Source organism: Sus scrofa, chromosome X (assembly GCF_000003025.6).
Source record: "Sus scrofa isolate TJ Tabasco breed Duroc chromosome X, Sscrofa11.1, whole genome shotgun sequence".
In the NCBI taxonomy this organism is placed as follows: Eukaryota; Metazoa; Chordata; class Mammalia; order Artiodactyla; family Suidae; genus Sus; species Sus scrofa.
Genome location: NC_010461.5, coordinates 118,809,981 through 118,837,495, shown reverse-complemented (window position 1 = coordinate 118,837,495; position 27,515 = coordinate 118,809,981). Strand labels below are relative to the sequence as shown.

General features: G+C 44.9%; 2 protein-coding genes across 5 annotated transcripts; both read right to left on the bottom strand.

Annotated features, from left to right (window-relative positions):
• TMEM257 (transmembrane protein 257) lies at positions 362-1,395 on the bottom strand. The gene is given in 3 exon segments (XM_021079741.1): positions 362-1,279; positions 1,281-1,335; positions 1,338-1,395. Coding segments are annotated over 3 exon segments (369 nt in total). The 3' UTR covers positions 362-1,023.
• On the bottom strand, positions 362-10,965 carry SLITRK2 (SLIT and NTRK like family member 2). 4 transcript variants are annotated; one of them, XM_013986478.2, is made up of 4 exons: positions 10,864-10,965; positions 7,156-7,209; positions 6,902-7,071; positions 362-6,672 (listed from the first exon to the last, which is right to left on the bottom strand). In XM_013986478.2, the coding sequence occupies exon 4, from the start codon at positions 6,627-6,629 to the stop codon at positions 4,080-4,082; it is 2,550 nt and encodes an 849-aa protein (XP_013841932.1). In that variant the 5' UTR covers positions 6,630-6,672; positions 6,902-7,071; positions 7,156-7,209; positions 10,864-10,965; the 3' UTR covers positions 362-4,079. The 4 variants fall into 4 exon arrangements, with proteins under 4 accessions (XP_013841932.1, XP_020935399.1, XP_020935398.1 ...); XM_021079740.1 differs by lacking the exon at positions 6,902-7,071; XM_021079739.1 differs by lacking the exon at positions 10,864-10,965 and having other exon boundaries at positions 362-6,660; positions 7,156-10,354.

Sequence of the window (27,515 nt, the reverse complement as noted above, 5' to 3'; positions counted from 1 at the left end):
AACTTCAATTTACACGTGACTTTTTGCACAACCATTGTGAGAAGCACAGCACACCTATATACAGTACTTAATTTTCTCTCAGGATTTAGGTAAGTCTGTCTTTTACTGTCTTTGTAAAAGACACTCAAGCCAAAATGTTATATTTTAAGCCACTGAACTATAAAGCAAATATTTCCTCTAAAAAACATGGATATTCCAGATAATGGAAGCATGTTTGTGATTTTTGTATTTACAGTTCTGGGAGTCATCTTTACAATGTAGATCTTTAGATAGCACACGCATACAGCTATCTTCAGGCCATACGATTGGGCCCTATTCCGCAGAAATGTGTTTTATTTGATTTTTGTGGTTTTTTTTTTTCTTCTCCTTTTTAGCTGTGTAACTCTAAAGAGATGTTAATGGCGATTACACAGTAGCTAGCCTATGCTGTATCGCTTTTATACTTCATTGCACAGAATCACCTTTAAAAACCCGATTTCCTGCATTTCATTACTGTTCCCACTGTTTGTTCTGGGTGACTGTCATTCAGATAAGGTTCTCTTTTAATAGCATTACGTTCTCGGCGGGAGGGGAGAAGAGGGGTGTTGGGGATGAGGGGGTCAGGCAGAGATCCTGGCATCTAGGAAAGGAGCACTCAGATATTTACGGAATGACTGAAGAAATGATTGGATTGGGAGAATTGTCTGGAAGGCTTTCTTCACTCTAGCATGCAATCCAGTATGTTTCTGGAATGTGCACAATCAAAATGAATTTCCAGCATCTGAAAACTCACAGAACCTTCTTCTCGTTCATCATACACTTTTTGTAAGATCCATAAAATATTGAGCCCTTGATGACATGGAAATATTCAGGAAAATTAAATCACCTTAGAAGTCAGAGGACTAAGCAGAGGAAACTAAGCAGCCACGTCCTTACTCATCAGCTGCTGGAGGCAACTAACAAGGCACACAGGTTGACCAAATTAGACTTTTGGCAATTGTGTCCAGACTGAGAAGTGGTGCTTTTGCGTGTTCCAATACAAACTCAGACACAGGTATATTCAAAAACAGTGGAAGCAACTAATTGAGAGCTAGCATCAAAGGGAATTACCATTTGCCAGACATGACAGATCTGTTCCAGGCAGGGCCAGGGGAGATGGTATGCTGCTGGCTGGAACCATTTCGCTGCGCTGCATTTGAAATAAAAGTGAACTAGCAAAATCCAGCTGTAGGAGATAAAAATAAAAATCCTAAAATAAAATATGTTTGAAAGCACTTGCGTGGATAAAGCAAAACAATACAGTCAGTGGGGATGCTAATAAGTTAATAAACCTAAACGTGCTTGTGATTGCATTAGAAATAAAGCTTCAAAGTATATAGTGTATTATGCCTTTAAATGACATAGTCTGGGCCACATTCAAAGGATTTCATTTGAAAACCCAATACAAAATAAAGTAGAAATTGAAGAGGCATGAGAATATAAAATAAAAGAAACCGTTGTTATTATAAGCAAGAGAGTTTATGCTTCGGAGTTCTTCCAGGAGGCCTCTTTAAAATCAGGTAGTAGGCTATCTCTGTTGAAGATTAATGAGTTAGTTTTTCTATGGATTAATGGCATTTTACAGTAGGAATGACTTCATTTTCAGAAGAACACTGATGTGGAAGCACCACATCAGTGTCCTAGTCATAAAGTTTGAGCCAAAAAAAAAAAAAGTATCTTAATAGAATATGTCGACTAATTTGCCTTCATACCACTTCTCCAAATACCTACCTCTGCATTCTGTATTTATCATTTCACCCAACGAGAGCAGCCACGAGAGGATTTTTGAAACTCTTACATATCTAAGAGGAGGTGGTTTCCAGGAGCTATCTCCAGGTTCAACCAGCATCCCACGCTCTTGCTCCTCGTCTAAGAAATGGAAAATCTCTACTCGTGACCTTCCTTGTAGATCTTTCCGGCCCACCATCTTCAACTTTGATCTAATGGATTTAAGTAGGAATTGTGACCTCTAATCAAAGAATGAACAAGTGAGCTTGTAGATATTCAGAGATTTTCGGGTATTACAGGCATTTTCTTCCTGAATGCCCTTGGCATTTATATATACACGATTACCTTCCATTGTCAAAAAAGACTATTTTGCACCAGTAGTTCTTAATCCAAAGAATTTGGATTTAAGTAATTTCTAATTGCAAGCCTATCACATGAATTGTTTATAGTGACAGACAATATACTATTAGTCATTTTGAAGCTTTAAAAGTAAGTTATCAGAATCCACTTCAATCTCCACATGATAATAAAGGATTATTATGTGCAGTAACCTATTTATGAAAAGGAAACAGTGTGCTTCTTTCAGACGCCATCAATTGCTTTAATAAGGAATTGAAAAGCTGGACTACTTTATATGCAGATCACCATCCCAGTTGCATAAGGATTTACAATAGACAAAACAAAACTATTTTTTGTTGTGAAGAAGGGCTGTTTGTTTAAATCACACAATAATATTTGCATCTAAAAATTATTTACAAGCTAATAAGGCTTCACAAATGTTATATAGACGTGGTTAGTTAAAATGATTTTAATGCCAAGACCAAAATGAAAAGCTCGCTGAAGCCGACAAGGCAAAATTCAAGTAACACATATGCCTGAAAGAAGGCAGAAGGAAAAAAGATGCTTACTTTCTTGGTTTAGGTACTTATTAATCAGGTTGTAGATGCAAATAGTGCATGATTTGATAGCACCCCGTTAACGCTTCCATGAACTCAAGAGGGAAACTCGGCTCTCTCTAAAAATGTGAACATTGAGTAGGATTCTGAGGCTAGCCTTTAATCCTAAAAGAAATGGAGAGTAATGTATACATTTGTCTCTGCTGCTGTGAACTGGCAGAGAACTTGTTTGGGACGTTTTCATCTCACCTTTGAAGTCTTCCTTCAAGGTATTTAATGGCTCATATGTCTTTACTAAATGAGGTGTGTGGCGGCCTCTACTGGTGTGTGTTTATAGAAAAATGTTTCAATAGGCAGAGAAAATATTAATTTCAATTAAAAAGTTAGAAATACAGACTCTTTCATTTAAATATATAAAAATATCTAATTTAATGCAGAAAAAATATATTACAAGTTGTGTAATGTATTCTTAACTAGGAAAATAATCTAAAACACTGACCATGTTAGTTTCAAATAATGATTTACGCAAGGGCATTAATTGTTCAATTCACTCTGATATTGGGTTAAATATATTTTATTAATGAATTACTAATCCCAACTGAGGCAGTTTATTACCTCTAGTCCACTGTTAAATCCCCTTAGTTGACTTAAATAAAACCACTTAGAACAAACCCAAAGGAAAGGAAATATTTTACAGTTAAATCTAGAAAATCCTAGAACTAGAATCACTGATGACAGGTTGGCTTCTACAACTCAAGCAAACTGTACTCTGACTTAATATAGCTGACATTTCAATCTATTTTACAGTGTTTTTAATTTCAAAAATACAACACATTAAAATATGTTCAATTTATCAAAGCTAAAAGCAACATTTAAGTAATGTACTTAAAGTGCAAAGGCACTTTAACACGAAGAAGTGATGCCTAGTGGCTATACTTGGTAACTGAAGACGGAAATACCATATATCATTATTTACAAAAGAATTTATAGTCTCAAAAGATCTTTGGAGATCTTCTACAAAATACACTAAATATCCATTTTTCATTTGAAAAGTTTCCGTACTCTTTCTTCATTCACTATAATCTCCTCTTCCCATTCCCCCACTGGAAAAACAAAAGAAGAAAAAAAAAAGAGAAACAAAACCATAAACAAAATATATGAAAAAATGCATTGTAGAAACATTCATGTTCAATGGTGACTCCTAAGGAGAGAAGGGGGGGGTGAAAGGTGGGGGTGGGGGGGGAATCAAGAGAGAAATAATTTAAAGGAAAACTTGAAAAAGCAGTATCATTGCTTCCCTCCATCCCCCCAGGCATTTTCAAAGTCCCCGTTGAGGCTGGGAAAGGGAGAACACAAACAAACACAAAAGCAAATGCAGTGCTTCCAACAGTTTGGAGCAGCATCCTTTGATGCCAGAGGGTTGTAAATGATTTCCCTTCACAGCTGACTGATTGCAGTTTGTTTTTCCAGAACTTCGAGGTAGTCTGGTTCTGATTGCGGCTTAGCTTGCAGTAAAGGGTGGTCTGGTTTGGACTGCCCCACAAAGCATTTCCTGGGAGTTCCATATAAAACGGTTTTATTGATTCTGTCTTGGTTTTGGCGTCGAGATTCATATGAAGGGGCGAACTGCCTTTTAGGTAAGGTACAAAAGTTATAGTGGACCAGTCCAGCACTGGGAAGCTCCTTGACCCGCTCAGCGATATTCTGATACAGCAGCTCGGGCTCTCTTGGGGTGGCCTGCTTTTCTAGTAACTCGGTGGCACTTATTGTGTAAGCAAGCGTGGCTGGCTCTTCTTTCTTCTCCTCCAGGTTGCTGTAGCTGAATTCTTGCAGGTTTCGGTAATAGGCCACAGGGTCTCCTTCCTTCTGCATGTAGATGGGGTTCTGGCACATCTGACCCACAGGTGGTGGGATGTAGTTATAGACGTGGCCGTCTGCTTTGTCCTGAGTCTCAGTGTTATAAGACCCATACTGTAATTGGAAGGAACTTACGTCTAAGTTGTTGGCACTCCTGGGAACACTGGGCACCCCCTTTCGGCGTTTCAGGACAAAGACGAATAAGCCAGCCCCAAAACAGACAGATAAGATAAAGACCACCAGCAATCCCAAAATTAGGACGGAGAGCGGAACTTCGGTGTGCAGTTCAGGATAGGAACTGGGAGACACGCTCAGCGAGCGAGGTGTGTCTGTGTTGTGATTCATGGACAAAATGGTCCCGTCTGACAAGTTTGGGCTGTCAGGGCAAATAGCCTCCCTCCCCAGAAACTTCAGTATCTCCCCTGCATGCTTGGCGGGAGACTCACAGGTCACCTCATTGATGATGACAGGGGAATTGGCATGTTCTGTCCAGTCCTTTAGCCCCATAATGTCGCAGGTGCAGTCCCACGGGTTCTCTTGCAGATCTATCTGGATAAAAGCCGGAAGCTGATCCAGAACCCCTTTCACAGGCAGGTGAGAAAAATGGTTGTTTCTCAGATTGAGCCTGGTGAGGGCCGTGCCCCCAAATATGTTATCAGGTAAGGACCGCAGCAGGTTGTTATTCAGAAACAGTAGCTGTAGGTTAATCAAAGCATCAAAGGTCAGCGGCTTGATTTCCTTAATGACATTATACTCTAAATAGAGATACTGCAAGCTCTGCAGTCCATCAAACATAGCTGGATACAGCACTTCAAGGTAATTGCCATTCAGATAAAGTCTGCGTAAACTGGTCAGGTTCGTGAAGGCACCTTCCTGAATGACCGCAATCCTATTGTTTCCTAAGTGCAACAGATCCAAAGAACTGTATTCTAAGAGGTCGTTCTTATAGACAGTTTGAAGATAGTTCCCTGTTAGGTAGAGTTTCTTTGGACTGGTGGGTTTGGGCTGTAGGTCGGAGATGTTTGTGAACTTCCTTTCTTGGCAGTTGACGTTGAGGCCATTGTCTGAGCTCTGGGAGGTGCAGACACAGCTGCTGGGGCAGGTGAGGGGTACCGGGGACTTGGTCTGGTACACCATGATGGGTCCAAAGCTCTGCCTGTCCTTGGACACGGTGACCCGGGGGGTCGGCCGGTTTCTCATTTTGGGGGGCCGGCTGGCTTTCGGCGCCCTGGTTGGGTTGAGGGCAGGGTTCAGGGTGGGGGACTGCCTTTGGACGTGGGTGTCCGCGTGGCTGCCCCTCTGACCCGAGTCGCCGCCGCTGCCGCTGCTGCTCTTTCTGGGACAGAGGTCTTGCCTGGTCAGTTGGGTGACATCTTTCCCGTGCAGTCTGAAGGGAGTTTCGCAGACAATCTCCCCCACAAAAACGGTTATGGTGTCCAGCCAAGCCTTGAGAGGAAGCAAGTCGCAAGTGCAATTCCACGGGTTTTCCTCCAGCTGAATCTCCATGATCCCTCCGATATGTTCAAGGACGCCGGCGAAAGGCATCACTTTCAGCCGGTTCCCTCTCAGGTCTAAGTGGGTCAGCAGGACGAAGCGGAACACATTGCTGGGCAGCGACAGCAGAAGGTTGTCATTCAGGATGAGCACTTTGAGCTTGTTCAGCTTGCTGAAAGCCCCCGCCTCGATGGCGCTGATGTAGTTGTAGTCGGCCTGCAGGTACTCGAGGCTCTCCAGGCCCAGGAAGGTGTCCTCCCTCAGCACCTCGAGCTTGTTGTTGTTGAGGTGCAGTCTCTTGAGGGTTTTCAGGCCGCTGAAGGCCCCGGTTCGGATCTCCTGCAGCCCGTTGTTGCCCAGGTGCAGAGTCACCGCGTTGGAGTAATTGACAAACTCGTTGGGGTACAGTCTGGTCAGGAGGTTTCCATTGAGGAAGAGCTGATAGATTCGATACTGGGGGGGCTGGAGCAGGCTGACGGTTGTAAATCCTTTGTTTTCGCAGTTAATGTTCAGTACGTTCTCCTTCTCTTCGCACAGGCAGCGGATCTTGCAAATGTCTTTGGCAGTTTTGCGACTCTCCGTCTGTAAGATCCCGGCCACGGTGAACACACTGAGGAACCAAACGCCGCTCAGCATCTTTAGGCACCGTCGGTGTCAGCTCAGGTACCTACAGGCAAACCTTGGGGAGGGGGGCGGGAGATAGCAGGATGCGGGGGAGAGAGAAACACGGAAGGCCGATTAAAATGGCAAAGCGAGGGGGCGGAGTGGGCGGGAGGAAGAATGCGGGGAGTGGGCCACACGGCAGGAGATCACTGCGATGCTCAAAGCGGTGTCTGCTCTCCTCCCCTTCCCCCCTCCCCCCCAGCCCCCCCACCCACCCACGCGTCCCCCAGCACACATGCTTGCACCTGATTTCCCGGCGGGTCGCCGCCAGCCGCGGAGTCATTAGTAACCGAGTTGTCCTACTAAATCCAGCCCATCTCCTCCTCCTCCTCCTCCCCTGGGGTATCTTGAAGAGATCTCGGGCGGCTCGCCCCTCCTGGGCTCGCAGCAGAAATTGCTTTACTTTTTTTTTTAACTGCGCAAAAAGGGGGTGGGAAAATCAGGGGACTGGCGGCGGGGGAGGGGAGAGCAAAGACAGCGCGGGGTGGGGGTTACTCACACATCAGGAGAAGACGGGACCCCTCTCCTCTGCGGTCCGCCAGTAGTTTGGCATCTTCAGAAAGAGAGGGAGAGCAAGGTAAAAGACGCCGCCGCTTCCGGAGGGCTGCCCTGCTCTCCCTGGGTTGATTTAATTTTGCTGGGGGGTGCGCACGAATTAGAAAGCCGGCAGGCGGTGGGAGAGGAAGAGGAGGGTCGGAGCGGCGGGAAGCTGAGCCGACGGGGACCCAGGGGCGCGACTGCTTGGCGAGGTCGCGAAGCTGGCCGGCCCGGTCGGCGGGCGGCGGCGGCGGCGACGGCCGAGCCCGGGCGCGCACTTCCAATCCCGTGGCAGCGGCGGCGGTGCGCCCGGCAGTTTGAATTTGAGAGGCTTTGCAGGTTCCCCGGGACAGGGCTAGGGTGACGTCACGGGGGGAGGGGGCAGGCTGGGGGATCGAGGGCGCGCAGTGGGGGAGGGAGGGGCAGATGCTTCCCTTCCCTGCGAGTGGCTTTGCAAAGCTCAAATCCCGGCTGCGTCAGTGGATTCTGAACTCCTCCACCTCCAGCCCGGCGGGCGGCGAGTGGCTGGCGAAGCTCCTGGAGAGGGGCTCTGCAGGAGGGGTCTGGCTAAGGGGCGGCCACCGCCGGGACTCCTCTGACCCCTCCGAGTGGTTTCTTCCACCTGCCCCTCCCTCCGGGCCATCCCAGCCGGGAGGCCCCTTCCAGATTCCCGAGCTGGGGTCCCGACCTCCCCAGTAAGGGGTGTGTGTGTGTGTGTGTGTGTGTGTGTGTGTGTGTGTCTCGGGGGGGGGGGGGTGCCTCTTTGCTACAGGACCAGGGCCCTCCCGTCAGCTTCCTAGCTCAGATGCTGTTGGTGCGGAGAGCGGGGTGTGTGTGCACCAGTGTGTCTGTGTGTAGGAGGGCGAGGAGTTCTCCTAGGGGATTCATGGTTTACATACAGAGCTTTGTTTCCGTGCTGAGAGTATTAGAATTACTTTCTGGGTGGTGACTGGTCAGATATTTGCCTGGATTCGGAAAACCAGCTCGACATTAGCTTATAGACCGAGATAAACAACAACACAGCCCTTCTCCCCCTGAGGTTTATACTTAGCCAGCTAATGAGGTTGAAACGTGTGCTTTTTGCCTGAAGGAAGGAGAAGAGGAGTGGGTGTCGGAAAGGCACTGCCAAGCTGAGCTTCAGCTGGGAGCTGGGGCCCGTGCAGAAGGGAGCCTAAGCTCTGCAGGCGGCAAGGCCAGGGGAGCTAGGGGACAGAAGCTGGATGGGGAGGACTGGCTCCTGAGAAAGAGAGGGCAGGGCGGATGAAAGGAGTCCTGGCGGAGACTCAGGAGACCTAGCTTTGAGCTAGCTCTGTTGCCAGGTGTGTCACCTGTTTCTGGATCTTCCCATCCCCCTTGGCACAAGGGGGTGGCCTCTATGTGCCCTCACAGCTCGCACATTCAACTGGATTCAGATAACCTTTCTAAGGATTTTTAATGGCCAGGGGTTGGGGTTTTGCCTTCAGTATCTCCTTTCTCCTGGACCCAGGAGTCTCCCAGTTGGAGTCCATTTGCAAGACGTGAACGTGCTGTGGCCCAGAAGGGCCAGGGGCTGCCTCCGGTGGGAACCGGGGAGTTGAGGCAGCCCCAGAAGAGAATGAAAGAGAATGGGAGAAGGAAGGGACCCATGGACTCGCCGCCGGTCCCGTCACACACTTTAGCTTGCTTTCCCCGCCACTTCGGCCCCAGCCTGCTGCAGTCAACACAGGGTCCCAGGGCCAGGCCAAGTGTGGAAGGGAGGCAAGCTTAAACGCAAAACGAGCCTTCTGAGAACCGAAAGCCCTCCTGCTTCTTCCCTCTATCCGCGCAAAGTTCAGGTCCTGGGATTGTTCCCGCCCATACAAGTTCTTTCCTCCTCAAGGAGGGCTCTGATCACTTATAAACTTAGGTACCGAAGCAACCTGTGGCTCGGGCTGCCTCCTCTGCAATTTTTCTTGGGCTTTCTCCCCCCCCCCTTTTCCTTTGGGGAAGAGCCCTGCGCCAGACATGGAGACCCCTCCCCACGCAGTAATCCTTGCTTCACTCTGGGCAACATCCTTTCCTTCTGGGCCCTCACATTTTCCTTCTCTGCGCCAAAGGGCAACCGGAGTGGGGCTGTCCGCGAGGGGGCGGCCCCCCGGCTGGCCTCCCACTCTCCACGGCAATTGCATCATTAGGGGTTAAGCCAAGTGATGTGCAGTGAACACGTCTAAGCTTCCTTTGATTTCATTTCATAATTCCAAATATTAAATATACATAGTTCCTAGAGAGATGTGGTCTATTCAGTCATTCACTTAACAAGCATTTATTAATTAGGTTAATATTTCTTTGAAATAGAAGCCAACATGAGAGCTGGACAAGACCTTTGAAATCGGTTTCACTTTATAGATGAGGACATTCCTCAACCAGGGGAAGTGCTGACTTGCTTGAGTTCAAGAATCTATAAAATTGGAAATAGAACCCAGGGATCTTAGGTCCCGGTTCAGCGGTTTTCCAAAAAGCTCACTACTGCTTACTGTGAATTAGAGAACCATCTAAACTTAAAGAGCGATGCTGATGTTTTGCCTAAATGTGTTCTTTCTACAAAATCGTATGTGAAAGCGAAATGCCCAATATGAGTTTTAGTTCCCAAATATATAGTAATTTCCTTCAAGACACGGATGACTCTGTCTCCTTGAAGACAGAGCCTACGGGGCGGGTAGCTGAGTGACGGGGCGCTGGGGGCGCTGGAAATGTTCGCCGTCATGGAGCGAGGGACACGCCGCGGCGAGCTGCCCAGGGGAGCGACCCTGGGGACCCTGCGGCGGGGTGGCGGATCTGCTTGGTGCGGTTAGCTTCCTACACGGGGCGGCGCACCCTCCCACCACTCCTCCGTCTCCGGCTGCTCCCTGGGCTTGCCCAGCCGCTTTCCCACACGGAGTTATTGGCAGCAATCAGCCGCAACCGCGATGAAGCGCTTGAAGTAAGTTGTCTCTGGCCCCGCGTCTCCCGCTGGGGAGAGCGGGCTCTCGTCGCGGCGGAAGGGCTGCGGAGGCACCCGGAGCCCAAGGGAGGCAGAGGCGGGCGCGAAAAGGAGGCAAACGCTCCTCTCCTCGCTGGGGCGAGGGAGGTGGAAACGCGCCTGGCGCTCACTCGCATCTTCCCGAGTCAAGCCGGCTCGGGTCTCCGGCCGCGGGGCGCGGTGAGTGCGGGCGGGGGCGCAGTCCCTCTCCGTCCTGCCGCCCGCCGGACCGCGAGGGGGGACGGGGGCCCGGCCGGCCCGGGGAGGGGGCTCTAGCGCCCGCCCGCGACCGCCTTCTGTCCGCACTCACTCCCGGAGACTAAGGGGCTGGGCGAGACCCCGCGGCCGGGACCCGGGCACCTGGCGCACCCGCAGTCCCACCTGCCCTCCCACCCCGCCACCCCCCGCGACGGCCGCTCGTGCCGCCCCCTCCCCCGGGACCCAGGTGCCGCGTCCTCCTCCGGCGCGGTGGCCGCGGGGCTGCGCGACGCCCCGAGCCGGACCCCGCCTGCGCGACGGTCCCGAGCCCCGCAGCCGGAGCGGGGCCGCAATCGAGGGCGGCCGCCCGCGCGCGGTCCCAGCGGATCGCGCTGTCTTCCCACGCCTGTTCCCTCGGCTGCGGAAGGCAGGGGCCCGCGCGGAGCCAGCTCGCCGGCCGCGTCGCCGAGGCGTCCCCGAGTGCTCACAACTTACCCGGCGAGCGCGCCACCCGGAGGTTCCCCCGGAGGCGCCCGCAGCATCTGCGACCGGGAGGCGCGGGAGGCGGCGCGGCCTCGGACCGGCGCGGCCGGGGAGCGAGGGCTTGGCGGCGAGCGCGGGCGGCGCCCCCAAGGGCAGGCAGATCCCACCGGAGCGGCTCGCCACCGGGCAGCGCTTCTGGCAGCAAGGAGGGAGCAGCCAGGAGGGAGGAGGGAAGGAGGGCGGAGGGGGGAGGAGGAAGGAGAGGGGGAGGGAGGAACGGCGGCCCCCGCCCGCACGTATCAATCACCCCGCGGATCAAATGTCCCCGCTGTGCACCCGGGAGGGGGATGTGCCGGCCCACAAAGGGGCCGCTGCTCCACCTCTCGGACGGGCGCCGCGGAGCGCAGCTCGCGCCTCTCGGCCCCTCTCGCTTGGAACTCTGCCCAGCCCTTGCAGCTTCCTCCGTGGGCTGCGGCTCCGACTCGGTCGAGTGAAATCGGGATGGCACTCGGTCAGCACCGCATCCGAGGGGACACCAGAGCGCAGGGCGGGAGTTACGGGCGAGTGAAAAGCGGCCAGCCCCTGGAGCCCCACACCCTCCGGGCCGGCTGCCTCCCCTAACTAGTCAGCGCCCGACCCTCGGAGTTCCAGGCAGAGAGTCCAGGACCTCCTACGGGGATGGTAAACAAGGCATTTCCACAGAATGGGGAGCAGAGCTGGACCAGGGCAAATGTGTCCACCGAAGCCAGCCCTTAGCAGCATTCCAGACCCCGTTTCAGCTTGATTCTTTTCATTCTTCACGACGTTGCCAGGATCTACTTGAGCGGACTTTTGCCATCCTCCTTGCCTTTTCTCCCTTTCCCTCTTATTAGTAGTCCAGGTGGTTGTGTCTCCGTGACGGGAAGGCGCTCTGTGAAAGAGTCAGTGTAGTTCCAGAGGGAGGTGCGGTTGTCGCCGAGTGCATTGCAGTTCCCAGCAGATCTGCTTTCCCCAGGGCCTCGCTTCCCCTCTCCCAGGGAATTAGGGATAAAGTTGCAGTTGTATTCTTTTGAGTGGGGAACAGGGAGTTGACTTGATGTCACCAAGAGGAAATTTCCCCCTCAATCCTGGAAGAGAGCAGCCTTAATTAAAGTCGAAGCTGGCCCCTGACTTTCCCGTACCCCCTACAGAGTCTGAAAAACCCCCAATTCTTCAGAATATCCACAGGCTTGAATGGGAGGGGAGGGGTGCAAAGTTAGAGCACAAATGAGCTCTGGGGCTAAAGCATCTGCATTGTCTGTTTTCAAGGTTATTTCCTATGCATTTAAACCACGTTCTCCGGGGCACAGACTTCTGCCTCATTCTTGTCCTTACCCTGGGGAATCTTCTGTGCTTCTTCCTTCTCTTCTTGGCTTTTCTTTCTTTATTTTTTTTCCACAATGGTTTTCCAAGGAGACCATGCTGGGCCTTTTAAATAGAAAATTAATGATAATCTTATATTATGCACATATGCAGAGTTTAGTAATAGTCCAAAGAATTATCTCTTATAATCATATCTCTGAGGTTTTAAGGATCATTACTATTCCTTTTGCTTCAGTCCTGAGAAAGCCTTTTTGAGATGTTACTGCCATTCAAATAAGCAATTTCAGACAACACAGTTCTCACATATGCACATGGCCCGGCTATTTACAGTCACATATTCAGAAACATTGCCTTTTGTTATTAATATCCTTATTTATGGTGCGAACCATCCACTGTGCTGTTCCCCACCAGCTATCGCAGCACCCTGGGCACATCATATTATTACTGACTGAGAACAGTTAATACTGTTTCTTTTGTCTTTACCTCATTCCTGACTGTGTCATCTTTTCGTGTAGTTATCTAATGGGTGCTATAAACAACCACAAAACACAGAGCTAAGGGGCTATTCAAAGGCAGAAACAATGAGACAGTCAGGCTAAAAAAAAAAAAAAAAAAAAAAAAAAAAAGACAGTTTCCTGAGAAGGGTGGTGTGTAGCTAGAGGGACAAAAAGCCACAACTTACATACAGAGTATGGTATCAATGACAAAGACCGACATTTTATTTTGATCCGGTAGAACCTTGTAAAATACGGCATGCATCCATTTTTAATTAGCCTTTAAGCAAGTCTAACATGTTTATCAGCCTTCAGAAAAGCACTGAGCAGCCTGCCTTTCAGCATGGCACCACAGTGATAGTAAGATAAAGAACAGACTTTTCTTTGTCAGCATAACATTTTCAAGTAGGCAGGTAGCTATTTTGAAGGGTGTCCTGGCTACACACATACGAAGCATACACAAAATGATGAGCAATACAGAACTTTCTGTGAGGGTTGTTGCAAGATAATTACAGTAGACCAGAGCTTGAAGCGTGTGAAAGTTTTAAATGTACCAATTTATTGGAGAGCTGCTTTATACTGACTTTTCTAAAAGTTTCCGTGCTAGGGGAAAAATTGTTGATAGAATTGATTGTCAAAGAGGTGCATAGCAATGTACTTTGTGGATTAATAAAATGGCATTATTAATTCTTGGGTGGAGGGGCATTGTAAATGCATCTCTGTTTACGTGCGGTTCTCTGTTGATTAGTTCATATTACCAAAGGACTTAGAGATCTCTGACTGCAATGCGAGCGGGGCAATAGAGATATAAACTTAACTTTTGCTTGGGTTTTTATAGTTTCATCCTAAGATCAGGAGAAAAAATCAGAAATTTCATCTAGGATCAGTTTTTTAAATGTGCATACATTACTGAGACGATGCAGAATGTTGCCTGGTTACCATGTAGTACACAGCTTGCCTGAGACTTTTGCTTCCCTACCTTTTCCACACCTATCCAGGGCTGGAAAGCTTTAAAAAAATTTTTTTTTTAAATAAAACAGATGTGAGGTGTTTTCTGGGAATACTGTCCCTTTGAACCAAAGGTTTCAAAGAAGAGTTCAGGCAGAGACAGACAAATTCCTAAATAAAGAAAGGAGACACAGAGGACATGCTGTTAATACCAGTAATTAGAGTTTAAAGGATATTGTAGACGTTGGTTCTGTGATGCTGTTGAAAGTGTGGATATTTTTAAATTCAATTATTTTGATTATTTTGGCAGGCATGTTGGCTTGGTTGGAGGAGTGCTGAGCCAGACCCAGAGTAGTTTGTCTTTTAATCAGACTCATATCCAAACCCTTGGAGACGACCAATGGCCTGGGTTCAAATCCCCAACTCTGCTTCTTACTTGCAGGAGGACCCAAGCAGGCACTGCTCTTCTCCGTTCACTTACATGTAAAACTGGGTACCAGCATCTGCCTTATGGAGTCAGTAAGGATGGGATTCATACAAAAGTCCTTTAAAATTGGGACGTGGTACCCATATGTGAGGGGAAATCATGAAATGAGGAAGTCCTACCCTTCCTTCTTAAGGTAACTAAATAATCCAAAGCCACGATTTTCATGAGTAAGCATAATTTTGATTAAAATTGGATAATAGAATCAGGATTAGAAAGTCATTGACTATTCTGGTTGGAGCTATGTGGTGTCAGACATTCAAAGGAAAACTTAAAAAAATTTCAATCTCTTCCTAGATTTTTCCAAATAGCTGGATATATGTGTATATCAGGATTTCTCAGCCTCAGCACTATCGACATTTTGGACCAGATAAGCAGTGATGTGGAGGCTGGCATGTGCCATGTGGGGTTTAGCTGCATCCCTGGTTTCCATCACTCTCCAGGAATACTAGTATGCCATATATTTATATTCATACACTATATATCTATACATATTATATGTGTTTTATGTAATATATAAGTATGTATGTGTGTGCATGTGTATATAAACACCTTACATTTATTTCACACTTAAGTTGAAGGACCATAGTGTACATTATGACTTAGCGACAGAGTAAGATGCCAGGCTCCCTGCTGCCCTGCTTTGTGATCTGTTACCATCAGTGGTATTTTCTGTCATGACCCAGGGCACAGTCATGGGTTGAAACCAGAGTTTCTGAAACAATATTACCTTTGTTATAGCCATGCACCCTGAAATATTCGATTGTAATTCATTGAAACAACTGCTGGCCATGGCCTGCTAAACTGACTTCATGAGGGATTAATAGGATGTATCTCACAATTTGAAAAACACTGACATACTGGATGGGGCAGAGGAGGGACAATGGGACCGAAGAGAAAAAGGGGGCAGTAAAGAAAAAGGGGGAGACTAGAAATAGAGAAAAAAGAAGTGTCTACGGTGCAAAGTTATAGTAAAACTTCTGGCTCTCAACCAATTGTGTTAAAATCAAATGTCACTTAGTGATCAGCCCTGCTCCCAAGGGTCCTAGACCTCCCTCCGTGGTGATTGAGTAGAGCGGTTCATCAGTTAGAACCAGATTTAAGCTTACTGGACTCGGGAGTGAATATACATGGCAAAAGCCATAGATTTCACAGATAAGGCTTAGGACAGCATTAGTAAGTATTTCATTTACCCTGACACATTCCTTCCTATTAATCTCACCGCAGCTAGAAGTTATGCTTTGGTCTGGAGTTACAACCTAATGCGTTCAGGAGGAAACCAAATTTATTGGGTTTGACACTGCACATTATCGGAACGGTATCATGCCGTTGAGCCTCTGTGCTAAGTTCTGTTGATTTTATTTATGTATTTCTGTTTGGCTAGTATAAATATATGGTAAAGTATGTGCTGTGGTAGAGAGTTTAGTGCTGACTCTGCTGGAACATTCAAAAATGTCTGCACACAAGGTGCCCAGTTCTAAAGAGTTACAGCCAGAAGAGCAGCTACTAAGGATTTGCATTAAGTATTTCTGATTTTGAAAAAAGTCATCATTTGTGGAGAGGACTAGGCCATTAATATTCAAAAATAGCAAGGATGACACACTCCAGGTCTACCCTGAAGTTGTGATTTGCACAAAATGAAGCAGCATTTAGAAATTATGGGTTCAGAGGGGAGGTGAGTAAGATTTACAAAGTAACTAAAATCATTTCCAAATAATAGCTGGATGCAGCCTTCAACCATCACTGCAAATCAATGAGAGGAGGAAGGATTTTTTTTTTTTACCTTGGATCTTGATGATTGATTACTCAGATGTGATATCAGTTCTTTTTTTTTTTTTCCTTCCATTTTTCATCTCCCAGGAAGTTGCCTAAGTGATGTCATCACAGCACCTGGCACACACCCCAATTCACCTGATTATTGCAGGTGAGGTCACCTCTAAGTCAAGTGCAATGGCTCCAGGACATACATCAAACAGCTTTTGCAGCTGTCTGTGGTCATATTGTGGTCCCTAGGCAAATTCAAAAGGGAAAAAAAAAAAGCTTCAAATTTCATGACACTTTTGATAACTGAAATACCCCTGAAGTTCTCTCAGAAAAATGGCCTGATGTTAAAAAATAGCCTGGGGTAGAGGAACCATATGGTGTTTCTCAAAAGCATCACTTTGGGGCAACCCCAGGAAACCCTGACAAAACAGGAGGCATAATCATCACCAGATTTGTCCCCTACCCTGGACCTCACCACAGCAGCCCAAGTGCTGTAATGGGGTCAGTGTCACTTTATAATATTTTGAAAGGCGGGAAATGCAAGCTCATTTTTTGCTACACATCGTTGCTTCAGAATAATGAGTTCAGTGTGCTGATTCCTTAGCTCTTTATATATTGCTCCAGTTGGTACAGGTCAGGAAACAGCACCATTTGGGCAGACAACTTATTTGCCATCATTTAAATGTGTTGAATTACTTTATTTTAATGCATTTTATTTCAGTAGAAATACTAATGTTTAAGAAGACTTGTACAGTGTTGCTAAATGACGGATGCTGGTTATTAGTTGCAGCAAAGAAGGACAATTGTCAAATGAATGAATCGATGTTCTCCTTACAATTTTTATAAAATATAATACTCAACCTAAGAGAACTCCTATCTCTTGAATACAGAGTATGCTCAAGTCCCTGATTTAGACTTGCCAATGGAACCTACTGTATAGCACAGGGAACTCTACCCAGTCTTCTGTCATAATCTATACGGGAAAAGAATCTGCGAGAGAATGGATGTGTGTACATGAATTACTGAATCGCTTTGTTGTACAGCAGAAATGATCACAACATTGTAAATCACCTATACTTCAATAAAACTTTTAAAATGGAAAAAATAAAATAGAGACCTGCAAAATGAATAAGGGGGTCATAACAAATTAAGTTTCAGTGGTTTGTCATTCAAATCTATGATTTACTCAAGGGTCTGAACAGATCTGCTATGATTTATATCAACAGTGGGGTGTATTAGACAACAATGGAATTATGCGTTTGTTAGCCCTGCTACGGCCCTTAGCCAAATTCGGTCTTGAGCTGTGGTGATGATATTGATCACAGGCTACCTGGCTTCATCCAATTGTGCTTCTCCACTGACTTTTAAGTAAGTGGTTTGTCTAAAACAAGTCCTAGAATGCTGATGAACCATGATACCTATATGGAGTTTTTTGGTTTTGTTTTGTTTTGTTTTGGTCTTTCGTCTTTTTAGGGCCGCACCTGCGGCATATGGAGGTTCCCAGGGTAGGGGTCGAATCGGAGCTGTAGCCGCTGGCCTACACCACAGCCACAGCAACGCCAGATCCTTAACCCACTGAGCGAGGCCAGGGATCGAACCAGAAACCTCATGGTTCCTAGTCGGATTTGTTTCCCGCTGCGCCACGACCGGAATTCCACTATATGGAGTTAAGTTATACAATTTCTTGAGCCATTTTCAGTATTAATATGCAATAGCGCCTCAAGTAATCTTTAAAAACATTCTATGACATATTCATATAATAATTCTACATAGAAAGATCTCAAAATATGAGAGTTAAGGCAAGTGATCTACAGTTAAACTCTGCAGATTTATAAAGCTGCTTTCATGGCTTTCCTGTTCAATTGTTATCTTTCATTGAAATACCAAAGTGATTAGTCATCTTTAAGAATTTTCTACTTGCAAAATGTCAGTGATTATTTTTGGTATAGATGTTGACTAAAGGCACTTGATAGCCTAAGAATTTGTGCTTTCCATGTATGCCTGCCCGCTTTCCCTCCTTCCATCCTGCCCTCCTTTCTTTCTTCCTCTTTTTTAAGTGCATTTGGGAATTCATTTATCCACAATTAGATGTTCTGTCAAAGAAAACTATCAACCCCTCAGGCAGCAGCCTATATCCTGGGACAAAGATGATTTGAAATCAGCCACCACCACACAGAGGTTTCCATAAGCAAGACACCAATCCTGATTGTTCTCTTTACTGTGTTTTCCATAAACTAGAGGGACAGCAGAGCAGGAAGGCATTTAAAGAACTTTACTGTGTGGTTTGTGTGAACCTCCAGCAGATTTCTGGGCCCCAACCCCAGACTCTGGAGGTGGAGCCTGGGAATGGTCTTTGATTCTCAAGTGGACTCTGATGCCATTTGCAGGACCAATTTTAGTCCAATACGTTCATTTATAGATGGGGAAACTAAGGCTCAGAAATGTGAAGTGACTTAATTCAAAGTCACACGGGCGAAGCAGGAGTAAAACTCATCTCCCATCTCTCATGTACATGCCTCTGCCGGGTTGTTTGATGTTTTGCTGCTTTGGTTTTATTTTTCAATGACAATCAGCATTAAAATTTAATGCAGCACAACACACTCTGCTTATGAACCATGTTACAATATGCCTTTTTGGTCAGCCACAAGAAGAAATAACATTTTATTTCCAAACTCTTTTGGCTAAAAGTTTATTTGCTATTTATTTGTGCTTTGGTTGATAAGCTATATAAAATGGAATAAAATGCTTGATAAGTATGTATTGAATTGAAAAAAAAATGAGCACTGACTTTGGTATCGAGTTTGAAAAGATTTACTTTGTTATTGGCACACAGACGCTAAAATGTCAAATTTAATGGAATCTGAAATAGCTTGCTTTTCATGTTATCATTTACTAGGTCTATTGGATAATTCTGAGGCCACTGCATGGAGACCATGGTCCATAATAGTTTTTTTGTTTTTTTTTGTTTTTTTTTTGTTTTTTTTTTTTTTACATTTTGCTTTTATCTTCATTTCAGAATTTTGAGTAAAGTTACATAAACCTTTCAGAAGCTCTCTTGACCTATAAGTGTCAGCTTCAAGAAAATTTCTGCTAGAAACTTTTGAAGATAAAATAGAACATCTAATTAACATTTAGAAGAGGAAGATATATATCCATTTCAAGTAACCTGACCTGGATTTCAGCAGCAGGATCTCTTCTTGACACATTTGTAACTCATTTTAATTGCTAATAGGTACTGTGTGTACACACCCAAGGCAGAATGGGACTTAACCTCTCAGAGTTACAAAGGTGAATTAACTTAAAATTAAACAATAAATTTTTGTGAAGAGACAATTCATTTGGCATAATCTAATCCTGAGTCAAATGCATGGGATTGACAAGCTCCAATTATCCAAGAAACTTGAAAGGACTAATGACATTTTTATGCCCCATCTGCATCACTAGGGGAAATCAGGTGATTTCATGGGTACGAAGTGTGGGTAGTAGAAAACATGTGGGCTCTGGAGTCATATAAACCTAGGTTTGAACCCCAGCCCAACCACCTAGCCAAGAGTTACTTAAATTCTGAGTCTCACTTTGCTTTTTTGTACAGTCTGGATAATTAGGCTGACTTCGAGAGGGCTGTTGTGAAAAACATAGAAAATAGATATAAAATGTTTCATACTGTGCCCATTTAACAGGTGGAGCCAGAACTGTGTCCTCCTTCCAGTGTCCTTAGATTGGCCCATAGAGTAAGGAATACCATCCTCTCATCCTTTCCGGACGTCATAGGATGAGAGTTCTCTCTCTCTCTCCCAACTCCCAAAGAGAAGTGACCTTGCTACTAACTTTGAGTGAAAAATCTGACCAAGCTTAGCTCAATGCCTTTTGTGTTGTGTCCTCCAGGGCCACTTACCCTCAGGGTATGCTTCACACTGCCTGGGACTGGGTGGCTAAATCCAACTGAGAAGTCTTCACTGGGAAGTCTAACTGTGGCCATAGACCAAACCAACTTATTGCATTCAGTGTTAATAGTATGAAGCTGGTATTCTGATCTCCATCTATAGTAAACGTCTCAATTGGTTGTGAACCCACGTGAATTTAAAGGTGTGAACACTGATCACTACAAATCCCCAGGAGTAGAGAGTCAAAAAATTAATAGTTAGTGTCATCGTAGGGATTTTTGACAGTACCCTCATTCTTTCCACGGTAATTTTGTCTACTCAAAATACAAAATGCCTGTAACCTAATGGGTTCCTTATGGGACATTCTTTATTAATTAATTGGGAGAAAAAAATTGACCAGTGGCATCTTTTACCTAAGTGAGTACCACGATTTTGCTCATACTTTGTGAAAACTGAAATCCTTTTCACATCTTCAAAGCAAGAGGAAATGCTTTGTTTGGTGCTTCCTCAAGGTCAGTTCTGCTTAGTCATAAATTCTATGCATTCGATTTAAATGCAAAAAATGTCTGCTGTATCAAAAGACACTGGATTTGGTGATATTATGAGGCAATAATAGTTCTCATAGCAAGACCAATGCTCCCATGGTAGCTTCACCTGGTTTTTGAGAATGTGTGTATGTGTGAGTGTGAATTTAATTGTCATTAACACTTTGTGACATGAATACAGTCAGTGTGGGAACAGAAATATATGGGCCCGAGGGGAAATATTAGCAATAGGATCCTTAATTATCACTTTTTTTGGAAAATTAAAAGAACGAAAGATTGAAAAGGGAGAGAGAGAGCAAGGAGTAAGACGGAGTATAACAATAAGATCACGGCAAATACTTTTGTTCCCATCACCCAAACTGACAATGTAAAAGACCTAGAACAAATACAAACAATATTATTAATATAAAAATAAACACGTGAAGATACAGGTGAAGCCATTTTTGTAACCCTTTCCCAGTTGCGTTCTTTTCCTCTGTCCCCAGAGGCAAACATACTGGGGTGTGTGTGTGTGTGTGTGTGTGTGCGCGCGTTTATCCATGGAGAATCTATAGGCTTGTTTTATGAGAGAACACTGTATGCGTTATTCTCTATTTTTTAATTTAACATTTCTTGATAAAAACCTTTTTCAAAGTTCTGTTGAAGTATAGCTGATTTACAGTGTTGTGATAATTTCTGCTGCACCACAAAGTGATTCAGTTATACATGTAGTTTAACATTTCTTTTAGACCTTTGCATAGAAATAGAATTCATTTAGCTTAACTGCTATAGAGGAGTCATATGAATATATCGAGTAATATTTATCAGAGTGATAGACATCTCGGTTGTTGCCAATTTTTTCACCAATACAAACAAAACCTGTCCTTCTCATAAGTAACTTTTCTTATCGCCTTGTCTTCAGCCTTATGTGGAGCTGCTCATTAGTCTCCTATAGTGCAGAGTCCTATTTATTTTGACCCTGGCATCTAACATTCTTTATAATAATGTATTTAGTGATTTTATTCACTAATTACTTTTTAAAATAGCTGCCTCCCCCACTAGATGGGAAGATCTCTGCACAGGAACTGGGTTTGCTGGTCTTGTTCACCAACATGTGTATATGCTCGCGGTGACTGTCATACAGTGTATCCTTACTAAATATTTGTGGAGTAAATGAATACAATGAAAACAACAAATGAATCACACTTTCCCTAAGGTGAATTCTCTGCCAGGAATCTCCTCAGTCCTTCGCACAAATAGACTTCTGGCAAGCCTTTGCCATGGGTTAGCTAAAAATACCCATCCCTGTCTCCTTCCCCATGGCAGATGTGGCGTAGACGGAAGCTCAGATTTCTGCTCCCTATGGTGTCATCTACCAAGAAACCGGACCCCGTACAGAAGTGTCATTTCCCGGAATTCTAGAGTCACTGGTAAGAGGAGTGGCTCTCATTCTTTGTGAACATAAAGCTGTCCTCAGAAGTTCTAAGACCTGAAGACAAGCCAAAGCTACTGCAGCAGGCATGGCTGGTAGCCTCTCAGTTTCTGTTCACCATTGTTTGCTTAGGCAATGAAGCCCATTTTTTATGTCAGTCGCATGATCTCCGAGACTCAGGACGGTCCTTACTAAACTTCTTGCAGCCAGGCATGACCATGTGGCTGAGTCTTGCCTGTGAGAGTGAAAGCATCATTTGGGAGTTCAGGATGGTCTCTTTAAGAGGCGAGGGTGAGGGAGTGCCCATTGTGGTGCAGCGGAAACGAGTCCAACTGGTATCCATGAGGATGTGGGTTTGATCCTTGGCCTTGCTCAGTGGGTTAAGGATCTGGTGTTGCCTCAAGCTGTGGTGTAGGCTGCAGACGCCAGTCAGATCCCGTGTTGCTGTGACTGTGGTGTAGGCCAGCGGCTATAGCTCTGATTCGACCCTTAGCCTGGAAACTTCCATAAGCTGTGGGTGCGGCCCTTAAGAGCAAAAAAAAAAGGGGGGGGGCGAGGTGAATCCCCTTACTCTGCTCTCTGCTCTCTGCTTCTGTTCTGTTCCTACATCCATCTTGGATCATGAAGACTAAGACCATCCTCTGTAGTTAGTGGTGGAACAGATTTCTAGAAGGCGCTTAGGTCCTAAGGACCATGTGGAGCCATCATATGTCTTCAATTGTTTACCTGTGATTTTTCTTTTTAACGTGAGAATTAAATGTCTATATTCAGAGGACACCAATCCAAACACAGACATAGTTAGCTAAAGCAATGCCATCCTAAGAATCTTACCATTTAAGAATAAATATCCACACACACTGGCACGGGAGCCACTTAAGAGCTGTGTAAATCTGAGCAACTCATTCTTAGGACCAATTTTTTTTTTCTTCTACAAAACAACAGAATAAGCTTAAGAAGATAAAAGATCTTTGGAGTTCCCTGATAGCTCAGTGGCTTAAGGATCTAGCATTGTCACTGCAGCAGCTGGGGTCACTGCTGTGGTGCAGGTTCCATCTCTGGCCCTGGAACTTATGTATGGTGTGGCCAATAAATAAATAAATAAATAAAATTGAGTTTTATCATATATGTATGTATATTTATCTTTTTGCCTTTTCTTGAGCCGCTCCCATGGCATATGGAGGTTCCCAGGCTAGGGGTCCAATCGGAGCTGTAGCCACCGGCCTACACCACAGCTCACGGCAACGCCGGATCCTAACCCACTGAGCAAGGTCAGATATCGAACCTGAAACCTCATGGGTCCTAGTCGGATCCGTTAACCACTGCGCCACAACGGGAACTCCTATCATATATATATATATATATATATATATTTTTTTTTTTTTAAAGAACATATAAGATCTTCATCTGCTTGAGAAATCTGTGACTATATCTAAAGACAGCCACTCAGGATGGTCATGCAAGTATTTGTAAGAAACAAACCTGTCTTTACAGTTTGGCAAAACCTCATTAATTTGAATTTTTTTTTTTTGCACGATTTGGATGCAGTCTAGGCTGAAGCTTATCTTTGTACAATCTAAAACAAACAAACAAAAAAACCTCCACAAATCTGCAGGGTAATTGTTGGCTTACTTCACAAACCAACTGCTTTCTAATTGAAAGTTGGCTGATTCCTATTTGCGTGGAAACAGTTAACATACTAATTATAAATGATTTTTAAAAATCTATTTACTAAAAGAATCTGGCAAAACCCTTAATATTACTCAATTGTAGTGAGGTGGTCCAAAACCCAAATAGTACTTCTAATTCCTTGATGACTAGCAGCTGGGATAAAACTGTTTTTCAAAAATTGCAAGCAATTGGCTTCCAGGGGCTGGAAGAGTGAAAGTGGGCATGCGCCTTGGGAGTAAGTAGACTTTCTCTTTGTTCTGGAAAGAATTAATCCTGAGCTTTATTGACATGCAGAAGTAAGCTACTACGTACTTATTCTTTGTCCTCTGATATTGCAAGTAATCCAAGTATAAATAATTCCTAGTGGAACGCTAACTTATTCTCATAATGCAGAAGTTTCCACTTGGTGGGGGATGGAGGGATGAGAATCCACACCTTCCTAATCTAAGGATTTTCCACTTCCTCTGGCACAGTCTGGGACAAAAGCTTAAGAGCCTCGGAACTGGGGAGGGAGAGATGATGGGAGAAGAAACTCTGGCAGCTGGTCTGCAAGGGACCTTCCATATGGAGGTGTGGCCTATGGGTTTTCTTCTTCTGTGATGTGATCAAGTTTCCAGCACCATGTGTTAACCACCACAACCTCTGGTGTTAGTACTACTTGGGGAGTGGAGGAAGGGGCTCTGTTTCTGTGTTCAGATAGAGGTTCTTGAGGACTGGAGTGGCTTGGCTTCATGGTAACTAGATGCACCCAAATTAGAGTGATCCAGAGAAACCGGAGGCATATTTTTGGAGCCAAATGTCACAAGGAAAAGCAGGAGAGAGAGAGATTTATACTTCCCAGGAATCATGTGAAAATACACAGGAGGATTTGGTGTTACTCATGATCACCTAGGATGAGTGCTTAGGTTTTTTTCATTTAGATATTCAACAAAAATGATTCCTGGAAGGGTAGAAAATGTGGGGCACTAGGGTTTCATAATAATACAAATACTATATTGAATGACATTTGATACACAGGATCTCATTACTCATAACTCCTGAACGACAGCATTATCTTTGTTACCAGAAAGGCAAATGCTTAGAAATATGTTAATTGGAAATTTGTCTTATTCTATGTTATTTTTCTTTACCTTTTTCTCATTAGTTCTTACTGAGCTTCCTTGTAGTTAATATGAATTGGTGACATTTTGGTAGTCAGATTACAATTCAACTTTTGTGAATTACCTATCAGTAGGACTCATTTCCAGGAAAAACATGAAAATATTCTGCAACTCCAGAGTTTTAAAAAGATAATAACTATGCTTAAAACATCCGGTGGAGCAGTTTTTAGAGCACATAGTTAATACAAATGTTTATTTTTAAAAATTGTGTATTTTGCTTTGAATCATGATGCAAAATAACAATGGGAATATTGTGTTTAATATTCTAGTATTAAATGACCAAAAGTTACTGGTATTTGCTAATGAGCTTCATGATTCACATTTTATTTCCATGCCCTAGAACGAGTAGAGTGAGTGCTGCTATTATAGTACACTGTATGCAGACTTACTAATGAAGAAATGCAGCAAAAATAAAGGGTTACATTAGTAATGGATAATAAAGTCAGAGAAGCTCTTAGTGGTGAGCAGTATTATAGTCGCTGAGTCTGCTGCTTTTCTTCAATTTATTTATTTATTTTTTTACTGTTTTACTCTGGAGGTCTTAACACATTTCTTTTCTTCTTCCTTAACCAACTGGATGGTTAAAGATGATATGCAGAAATGCACTCAAGTGTTAAGTGGAAAGGCCTGGCAGTAAAACTCAACTGGTCCTGCCTAAAATTAGGAGAAATATTTATAGCCATCCAAAAAACAGTTTTGGTTGATTACAAAAGAGAGCAGAGGGAGTCCCTGTCATGGCTCAGCAGAAACGAATCTGACTAGCATCCAGGTTCCATCCCTAGCCTCGCTCAGTGGGTTAAGGATTGGGTGTTGCTGTGAGCTGTGGTGTAGGTTGCAGACATGGCTCAGATCTGGTGTTGTTGCTGTGGCTGTGTTGTAGGCCGGCAGCTGGAGCTCCGATTTGACCCCTAGCCCAGGAACTTCCATATACTGCAGGTGCGGCCCTTTAAAAAAAAAAAAAATAGGGCGGAGTGTGAGCTTGAGCAAACTCCTTGAGGGACCTTTTTGTCACAGTCATATGCACAGTGGCACAGAATTGAGCTAGTAACTTGGTATGATTTGAGAAAGGGGTGGCTATAGTGTCTTTGCGACTCTCCTACCCCCAGGAACTTCCAAGTCCTCTTTAGAAAGCCCCTGGAGTTGAATGTCCATTGCAAGGCAACCCTGCAGCCTGCCAAGTCGATTAGGATTCACATGGCAGAAAGAGGCGGTCGGGCTGCCTGGAGACAAGGTGAGTCATGGTGTGGACAGAACTTAAGGTAGAGAAGCAGTCATATAAGGAGTTGGTGGGAGCACAGGTCCTGGCAGAAATCGAGCCAAAGTCTTGTTCTTCGGCAGGAGGTGAAGCAGTGTTAAATGATTTGGCAGCATGAGACATGGTCCCAAAGAAAATTCTAGGCAAGATCCACAGACAGGAGACTGTCATGCTGAGAATAAGGCAGGAATGAAGCAGGCCAGGAGTCAGACTTTGGAATTGGGGTCTAGGTTCCAACAGGACTTGTTTCTCAGGAGTCTTGTTGCTGTTCCGGGATCTTACAGCAAAGACAGCCTCCCAAGATGTAAAGGGTCAAATCTTCTTTGGACTGACTGTCCCTACTCTCCAGGGAATGAGACAGGATCTCTGTCCCCTGAGAAGCCCCCATGCCCTCTGGGTGGATTATGGACTGGGCTTGGCTTGGGAGAGTGTGTGTGTACTTTCCGGATATAAATCCCTTATCAGGTTCATCACCATCCTCTTCTTCACAAACTTCCTGGCCTAGGATTCTAATTTTCTCCCCTCTCTCAGGTCTTGACAGCTAGACTCTTGACAGCATGTTTTCTAAGATGCTATGTTACTCCAGCTTAGCGACACCTTAGCTCTATAAGACAGGGATTAGCAGTATCTCTGGTCGTGGTCACTGCCTTCTCCATCTTGAATTCAAGGCCTTGTATGAGTGTCAACAAATATTTATTGAGTGTCTTTTTAGATAAACTGATGTGTATTCAGCAGTATGGGGGATATATACCAAAAGGCACCTGTGACACAGCAGTTTCCACTGAGGACCATTCACTCTTGGAGAAAGACAGAAAATACACCCCCTAATATTTCAATAGCAATTCAAGGCAGTACACAATTAGGTAATTGGGCAGCCAGTATGTATTATTGTGGTTTGGAGTTCTCTCAAAGTTTTCATGTAAGCAGGGAAATATCTCTAGGGCTTAAAAAAATAGATGGGTAAGATCGAGATGGGGAAAATAGGGTAGGAGAATCTACTTATTCATCTGACAAAGCTCAACAGTATTTGCCAAACATAGGGCACTGTTTTGAGTACTTCACAAATAATAACTCATTTAATGGTCACAACCACCTCATGAAGAGATCAAATTGTTAGAAAACTCAGGCACAGAGAGAAGGAACATATGCAAGGTCAGAGAGCTGAAGAATGGAGCTAGGAGTGGGATCTAGATGGCCTAACTCGAGAATTACACTGTCCAATCTGACAGCCACTGGTGGCTATTTAAATATAATGCATTCTAATTAAATGGGATTAAAATTCAGTTCCATAGATGCATTTAACTCCATTTCAAGTGTTCAACAGCCACATGTAGCTGAAGGACAGCTCAGATATAGAGAACACTTCCATTGTTGTAGAACTTTCTGGTACATAGCACTTGTTTACTCACTGTGCATTCAACCGTTCCTCTATGCCATCTCTTCCTGGGGTAATGATATGAACAAGCGTGTGGAGCGTGACTGCATAGTTATGACTCCTTGCATAGAGAGTTGTCTTAGGCTAACAAAGAGCAACAGAACACAGTTTGGCAAAACCAAGAAGTAGAGGCTGGTTTTGAATGCCGGGAAGGGAGCTGGGCTAAATCCCTGTATTGATTTTCTATTGCTGGCTAGCAAACTACCACAGAAGTAGCAACTTAAAACCACACACATTTATTATCTCATAGCTTACATGGGTCAGGCGTCCAGCCT